General features: G+C 50.4%; 1 protein-coding gene across 2 annotated transcripts in view; it reads left to right on the forward strand.

The window, feature by feature from the left end:
- The window catches only part of HEPH (hephaestin), a 37,225-nt gene extending 33,195 nt beyond the window's left edge, over positions 1-4,030 (forward strand). For both annotated transcript variants that reach the window (XM_053273848.1, XM_053273849.1), the window contains exons 19-21: positions 208-347; positions 1,398-1,560; positions 3,030-4,030. In XM_053273848.1, the coding sequence (XP_053129823.1) occupies positions 208-347; positions 1,398-1,560; positions 3,030-3,274 (548 nt within the window). In that variant the 3' untranslated portion in view covers positions 3,275-4,030. The remainder of the gene's footprint in view (positions 1-207; positions 348-1,397; positions 1,561-3,029) is intronic.
- Positions 4,031-8,309: the final 4,279 nt, after the last annotated feature.

The raw sequence follows: 8,309 nt of genomic DNA on the forward strand, positions 1-8,309 counted from the left end.
TGCATTTGTTGCAGTATTAGAGACCTTTTTTAAAGAGACCCTTTTAAAAAATTGAACTTTGGTCATTGTGGCCGATGTGGATCATTGGGGATGATGGACCCAGGGTTGGGAACCCCTACAATAAACAGACTCTTTCTTTCTTTCTTTCTTTCTTTCTTTCTTTCTTTCTTTCTTTCTTTCTTTCTTTCTTTCTTTCTTCCTTCTTAGCCATCAATGGTAAGGTCTATGCAAACTTGCCTGGGCTGACCATGTATGAAGGAGACTGGGTGAACTGGTACTTGCTGGGAATGGGCCAGGAGATCGATATCCACACGGTTCACTTTCACGCCGAGACATTCATATACCGGGTGAGAGACTCTCTAACTCTTGACTGCGAGACCCTGTTTAATTTCAAACTGTGAGGCCGGCAGCAGAGCTTTTCCCCATAACTGGCAAGCTGACGGGTTTTCACAAGCTCCCAAATATTTGGTTGTTCTGCAGCTATTTTTAGTACCCCCAAAAAGGCCTTTGACCAGGGCCGAAGGCTCATCTTTTCCCATTCATGTGGGGTAGTTTCTCCCCAAGAGTTTGCCTAAGGATGCCTGGGCATTTGGAGTCCCGATTATTTAATCATGGTTAAAATTAAAAGTACATATCTAGCCTTTCAGCCCCAATAGGAGCCCCAAGTCTGGCTACATCAGCATTCAAAACACAGTTTCAGGAAGCCATTTAAAACAGACCAGAGCCATCCAGCCCCTACCGGCAACTAAGTAAATTTGTTTAGGATTACAGCCTTCACTATTAATTTACAGCACTATCAATGCAAATAAAGGTAAAGTGTGCCGTCAAGTCGATTTCAACTCCTGGCGCCTACAGAGCCCTGTGGTTGTCTTTGGTAGGATACAGGAGGGGTTGACCATTGCCTCCTCCCGCACAGTACGAGATGATGCCTTTCAGCATCCTCCTATATCGCTGCTGCCCGATATAGTACCAGCGGGGATTCGAACCGGCAACCTTCTGCTTGTTAGTCAAGCATTTCCCCGCTGCACCACTTAAGGTGACTATTGATGCAAATAGTACTTTCCTAAAATAAAAGAATAGACCCCTGCCCCCAGGGAAGTTAAAGTCATCATCAGCAGGGGAAGCAGAAGGGCGATGGGAGGAGGGAGAGGCAAAGATGGCAAGAGATGATGGAGCCTCTGGAGCAGCCTGTTAATTGCTGCGGGGTCCGTTTCTTTTCCCATGGAGGGGGGTTAGTTATGAGTTTCCTTGCCTTATTTCTCTCTCTTCGTGTTCATAAAGCAGTAGAGCTGTTCTGCTGTTAAAAGGGCATATAAGAAACAGTGAGAAGAAATCGGGCACCCTTTGCAGCTGCACACCCTGGTTCCAAACTAACGTTCCCTCTCCCCTTGCGACAGAGCGGCAGGAGCTACAGAGCAGACGTCGTGGACCTCTTCCCGGGGACCTTTGAGATGGTGGAGATGCTGGTCAGCAACCCTGGCACCTGGCTGCTTCATTGCCATGTGGCTGATCACATCCACGCTGGCATGGAGGCGCTCTTCACCGTCTTGCCGAGGCCAGGTAAGGAGGCAGTGGCTGTGCTGCATAGCCCGGGTGGCGCTGGGGTGCCATTTCTGCACAGGCCAGGCCGATTTCCACCCGGGCTGGTTGTGCTGTCTTGAATATCAACTTGGCTTTGCCGTTTTACAGCAGCAGCCCCCTCCCTGAGACACCCTTCTGGCCCCAGAATGCATTGCAGTGGAATTCCAATCCAATGCATTCTGGGACAAGACCACAGAACCCGTCTGTTCTGACAGGCAGGTGATGCAGACGCACGCCCCAGACTGGTCCCTTTCCCGTCTGTGCAACTCCTGTGGGCCTGTCAGAGACGTTGACCCACCTAACAAATGCACACCCCACATTAAAGGAGCCAGCCCCACTTCTGCTAAAATGGGGCTCGGCCCCAACAGAGGAATGGCTCTGTTCATCTTCCTTCAAAAATGTCCCATCATTCCTTGCGATGGCATGGTTGCTAGGAAATGCATTTCGCTCAGAAGCGTCCTGATCTATAGAACAAATACCTTGAACGCTTTGCTCCTGTGGGAGACCCATTGTTCTCATTAATTCTAAAACTTCTGACCTTTTTCCTTGAAAAGCACCCAAGACTATTCGCAACCATGTGCAAAGAGCTGCTGTCACAAGGTTATGTGCACAAAGCCAACCAAATAATAGCACAAAGCCACTATTTAAAATAATAAAACATGCCAGGCAGCAACATAATGTCTGCCAGCTCACTCACCCACCCAACTATTTATTTGTCTGCTTGCTTGTTTATTAGAAGGGCTCTCCCAAGCTGGGGTGCACAAGGCAGCCCACAGCAGAATGCAGTGGTCTCACAGTGACCATAAGGAGAGTCACACCAATCGCCAGCAAAACAACATGGGGGGACAGGTGTCCACCCAGCTTTGAGAGCTGTGCACCCTCCCAAACTTTGGTTGTGTGGGAGCGAAAACCGAGGTAGGAGGTGGGGAGTGTGTGAGGGTTCGACCTTTTCCCTCCTACTAACGGAGGCCCCTGCTAACTGAGCCAAGCGGTGCCTCCCGGGACATGGCAATGGAGAATGTCCTGTCTTCCGTTCCCACCAAATGAGTCTCAGAAACTGGCAGGACACACAACCAAGTCCAAAGATTCCTTTCCCTTTTTTTTTTTGAGATCCTCCTGGAACTGCAGCACTTCAAAATGCAGGTGGGAGAATCAAATGCGTGAATGTTCCCCCAACTGAGGTAGGAAAAACCCGTGCATGTAGAAATCTGGTATATCATGAGGAAGAGTTCTAATGCTGGCTTTCCACCTGGAGGATATTTTGGAGTCAGTTTAGCATTCGTGAATGGAATCCTCCACCTGCCCTTGAAGTGGTTCAGTCCTGGGAGGATTGTATCACGTACGTTTTTGGGATACTTGAAGGAGAGTGAGGGGGGATGTTCTCCATTTTTTTAATCAACCACAGTTCCTTCTCCTAAAATGTGACTTCCTTCTTTCTCTGTTCCCAGAGATCCCTCCTGAAGACCAGGACAACTCCCCTCAAATCCTCCTGTTTGGCTCTAAAGTGCCTTACCGGCACATAGAAGCAACCATCATCATCCTCGTGGTGGTGGGGACCGTGCTGCTTGTGGTGGCCAGTGCCCTCCTGGGAGTCGTCATTTATATGGAAAGGCAAAAGAAGCTGAGACGTAACAGGCGCTCCATCCTGGATGAAGGGTTCAAGCTGATGTCTACGAAGAACAACGGCATTTAGAAGGGACGGGGGGAGCTTGCTGTGGCCTGAGAGCTTCACCCTGGGAGAAACACCCCAGAAAGTCTTTTGCAAAGATTGCTTGAGGAGCAAGATGTTAACGCTGCTGAATGAGTCGTCCCTTTAGGAAGACTGAACAAGAAACGTGCCCAGCAGCAGCAGCAGCCTCTAAGCACTGTCATCTCTCTCTTGGCTTCCTGCTTTTACGGGGCTTTTGCTGGGTGCCCTGCACCTCCGGGTGTCTGATCAGAGGACGGAACTGCAGGCAATCCTGTCTGGGAGAATCCTCATAGCCCCAGGGAGTCAGGCGACACCAAGAGGACCAACTCTGTGCCACTGTCTCCTCTAAAGCTCCCCGTTTTGTTTGTTTTTTGCACTCCCTCAGACTCTTGGCAGGTTCTTCCTCTACTCCACCAAACTGTTGGCTTCTAGCCTGCCTGCCCACTTGTGTTCTGACTGGCCACCTGACTTCTGCCTGCCCTTGAACCTGACTAGGAAGCAGCAGAAGTGGGCAGAGCTCTCCTTCTCTCCCCCCAAGAAGCCGTCTTAAATCCTCCACTGCAGATTGTTTTCCTTGCTTGGACTTGCCTCCATCCTCTGCCCTGCCCCCTCCCCACAGAAAGACCAAGCACGGCACGGGCAGGGATCGGGGACCTCGAAGGATGGGTGGCTTCGGTTTGTCTCTGCTGCACAGCCCTAATAGGCCAGTAAGACAAAGCTGTCATTAACCCCCATTAAAGAAACAACGGTTGCAGCACACCGTTATCGATTTTGTGAGAGAAACACATTAATGAGCTATTATTTCATGAGGAAGCACACAGCTCTGGCCTCACCCGCTGGAACCAGCAAGTCAGTGCAACAGGTGGAAAGTCTTGAAAACGCAGCAGAGTAACGAGGTTGCAGGCCAGCCGAGTGCCCCCTTTCTACCCCTCCATTACTGGGGGTGGGGTTATAAGGCCCGGGGAGTGGGGGAGATTGGAGGGCTCCGTTCCCACCCAGCCCTGGTCAGAACAAGCCTTTCTCCTGCAACCTCTCCAAGGTTCTGCACTTGGGGAGGATTGCTGGTCTTGTGATAGCAAGCATGAATTGTCCTCCTTGCTAGGCAGGGTCTGCCTTGGTATGCATTTGGATGGGAGACTACATGTCAGCACTGTCGGTGATTCCTCTTGAGGAATGGGGCCAAAATTTGGTGGAAGAGCATCTGAGAGACCTGGGGTTCAACCCCCAGCTTAGCCATGGACACTCCTTGGGTTGGTCACTCTCCGTTCCATCTATGTGAAAGAGAAAGCTGCTCCCGAGAGCAAAGAGCATCCAGACAAGAACAATCCATAGAAAAGTTTGATATACTGTCTTTTGCTGCTTATTAGATGCTCTCCCCCCCCACACAAGGAAAGCCAGCCTGCACCTTCAGGCACCTCCCCTGGCTTAAGGTCCAAGGTTCGTCCCCTGGCTCCCAGGCGGACAGAGGGAGGTGGCTCACCCCTTCCCAGACCCCGTTCCTGGCTTGAGGTACAGGGTTCCCCTCCCTGAGTTCCAGACAGACATTGGGAGTTGGTAGCACAAACCTCTTCCAGGATCCTTGCTGGGTTCAAGGTTCAGGCTTGGTCCCCTGACTTCCGGGGGAGAGGAGGAGGTGCAACTGCTCTGGTGCATTCCAGATAGGAGACCCCAAGGGTGTGATGCCAGCACTGGGAGCATATGCAGAGGCGCTCTCACCCCTGGACTTTGGGGGCGGTCCAGGGCCTCCACACTCCCTGGGGCCCCCCAAATCATCTTTAATCTGCCCTGGCTGGTGTGGTTTGTGTCCTCAATAACCCATGTGTTAAAAAATGATACTTAACTTGTGGGCGGGGGGACCTCCAAAGGCCTTTAAGTCCAGGCTCCAAAATTACCTAGGTGCACCTCTGGGGAAATCTGCTTGAAAGCAATTCCGCTTTCTCTGAGGATGTGTCCCCTCCGCTGTTCCCTCTAAGGCATGCGCAGGTGTGCGCGCTCACACGTTTTTGGATGTCCGCTCTGTTCATTTTAGATCCCGCTCAGGTTGAATCAGGAAGGCCCCACTCTGAATGCAGGTGCCAGCACACACTGCCGTGATACTGCCGCCCAGAACAAAACTCACTCCGCACAGAGATGGGGGGGAAATAGAGGGACAACTGGTCCCCTCAGCACTTCCAAGGCCTCTGCGAAATGGTGCCACCTCTCTATGCGGTGGCATATGCTGTCCATCTGGAGGCGCACTTCAGTTATTCAATGTCTGCGGCAGGCCTTTGAGCACCAGCTGACCGTGCCAGTATCAGCGGTTCGGTTCGGTTCGTATTGCAGCTCCTCAAGTGACAGGGGACTCCTCTACCGGACAAATCGCAAATGCTGACCAGACACCACTGAGCTTCGACCTTCCTCACAGGCAAATGGTTTCGAGGAAAGGGGAGAAAACTGTCGTGCTGAGAAGAACTGGGGATGAGAAGAAGGCAGCAGCTCGCAGTGATGCTGGGGCCCCTTGGCTTCGGTGAGAAGCTGCCTCCATACAAGCAGCGTGTTTAAAAGGAAGATGCTGCCAAAGAAGGCGAGGTGGCCCCAGGGGGTGAGAGTCCGTGCACATGCATGGTGATGGATGGATCACCAGATTTCATCAAGGACTGGCTTAATTCAAGAAATGGGCGGAGTGGAAGTGGATGTACTCTGAGGTGAGGGAACCCACCCCAACAGGCCCGTGGATCGAAGCATGGGAGGCCATAGTGAGGGTTCAATAAATGTTGCCTAACAAATGGGATGGGAGACTGAAGATGAGAGCCTTCAGGCAGTATTTGAACCCACTGATTCAGAGATGGAATCTGAAGGTTTTGCCGAAGACGATGGTGATGGGAACCTCGGAGAGTCATCCAACAACAAACGCACCCCCCATCCTGCATCTCTGTCAGCTCTGAGCCCAGAGGCTACACACACACACACACACACTCATCTGAGGACAAGCAGGTTTGTCAATACATTTGTTGATGTTAACTACTACACGCTTACGACATGATGTTTCTACCACTACATGCCTACTCCCTGTCACAGCAGTCATAGAAACATAGGAAGCTGCCTCATGTCCACCTAAGTGTACATTATGCATGCAGGCGTATTAGAATCAGAAAAAGACGGTAATTGTATTTGTGTACTGTGTTGTCCACCGCAATATTCCTCATCATAAACCAACCCCATTTTGCATGCATGCATCACTCAAACCAATATTAGAATAAATCCTGTTAGTGTTTGATTGAATTCTCTCCTATAATGGAGGAACTGCCTGAAGAGAGACCGGACTGAGTCATAGATACGAGCCAGATTCTGGATGGCAAAGTGGAAACTGGTCTTTCTGCAGCTGCGTACTGAATAACAAACCACAGAAGAAACGGGGCAGTTTTGTTGCTGTGTAATTAAGAGTTACAGAGGTGGGAAGAGTAAATGAAGTATACAAAACCCCAACAAGCTCATAAACAGCCTCGCCAATTGCTGCTTAATGCAAGCCACTGACTGTTCAAGGGGATGCGAAAACACCACAGCAAATCTGAGCCATTGGATAAAAATAGTTTTAATTGAATATTAGCCTCTGTTGGGCTCCGTTGTTGGCATTTACTAACTGGCCAAGAAATCCATTTGGCTAGGTTGCCATTTCCCACACATGCAAGCAATTAATTATGCAGCAGGTGTCTGATAAACGGTCCACTCAGCCCAACAAAGTGGCCACATGTGGCTCTCCATGCATCAAAATGGTACCTTGGATTGGTGGACTGGATGCCAGCAAGTAGCTGCCACAGGCAGACATCCCATCTAGCAATTCCGGGAAGCAGCAGGAGCCCATGTCTTCCTTATCCCACAAGAGTTTCCCAAGTCCATGCAAGGTGAAAGTGTCAACTGGAGATAAGTGGAACCCCTGACCTGCTTACACTCTGATACAGGGTTCAAGAGGCCCCCACACACACCCCAATGTCCGCTGACTTTCTCCTCTCTCTCTTTCTTCCACAACCCCTCTTAGATTCTGGAGTCTCCACTTCTGCCATGAGATATTCTGGCAAGGAGAGTTTGCTGCTCCATAATAGGCCTTGCCATGCAGGTCAACATAGTGTGGCAATGCCATTGTATGGGGGAGAAGAGCTGGTCTTGTGGTAGCGAGCATGCATTTCCCCCTTCACTTACCAGGGTCTGTCTTGGTTCACATTTGCATATGACTACCTTGCATTTGGATGGGTGACTACAGGTAAGGCTGGGAGAAAGCTCCTGCATGAAACCTTATGGGGTTGCTGCCAGTCAGTGTAGACAGTACTGAGCTAAATGGAACAAAGGTCTGACTCAGTAGACAGCAGCTTCTTATGTTTCGGGGACAGGGTCCTAGCTCAGCGGAAGAGCATCTGCTTTGCATGCAGAAGGCTCTAGGTTCAATCCCTGGCAGCATCTTCAAGACTCACACCTGAAACCTTGGAGAGCTGCTGCAAGTCAGTGTAGACAATATTGATCTAGATCAGGCCTGCTCAACTTTGCCCCACCCCCAGCTGTTTTTGGATTGCAACTCCCATAATCCTAGCCACTGTGGCCAGTTGCCAGGGATTATGGGAGTTGTGGGCCAACATCTGCAGGAGGGCTGAAGTTGAGTAGACCTGATCTAGTTAGAACCATGGTCTGACTCGGTATAAGACAGCTTCCTATGCATCATGCCAGTGCAGGACGTCTCTGAATATCTACAGCGAGATCTTCTGCACTCCAGATGACGTCCCCCAGGCCCAGAAGAACTTCCAGGGAACTGCGGCAGAGCATTCGGTGAAGGCATTCTTCCAACAGCAGGAGCAACAAAAGTCCCACCCATCAGTCTTCACTGCCCATTGGATCATGTATTTGTTTTATTTATCATATTTATATACTGCTGGAAATGTGTGTCCCTAGGTGGAGTGCATAATTTAAAATACAACAAGTGTATCATGCCGGTTGCACCCTGCTCACTGAGCAAAGAGACACCTTTAAAAAGTGGCGCTTCTCTTATATTTAGCAGGGGGAGAGCAACTGG

This window comes from Hemicordylus capensis, chromosome 11, assembly GCF_027244095.1.
Source record: "Hemicordylus capensis ecotype Gifberg chromosome 11, rHemCap1.1.pri, whole genome shotgun sequence".
In the NCBI taxonomy this organism is placed as follows: Eukaryota; Metazoa; Chordata; class Lepidosauria; order Squamata; family Cordylidae; genus Hemicordylus; species Hemicordylus capensis.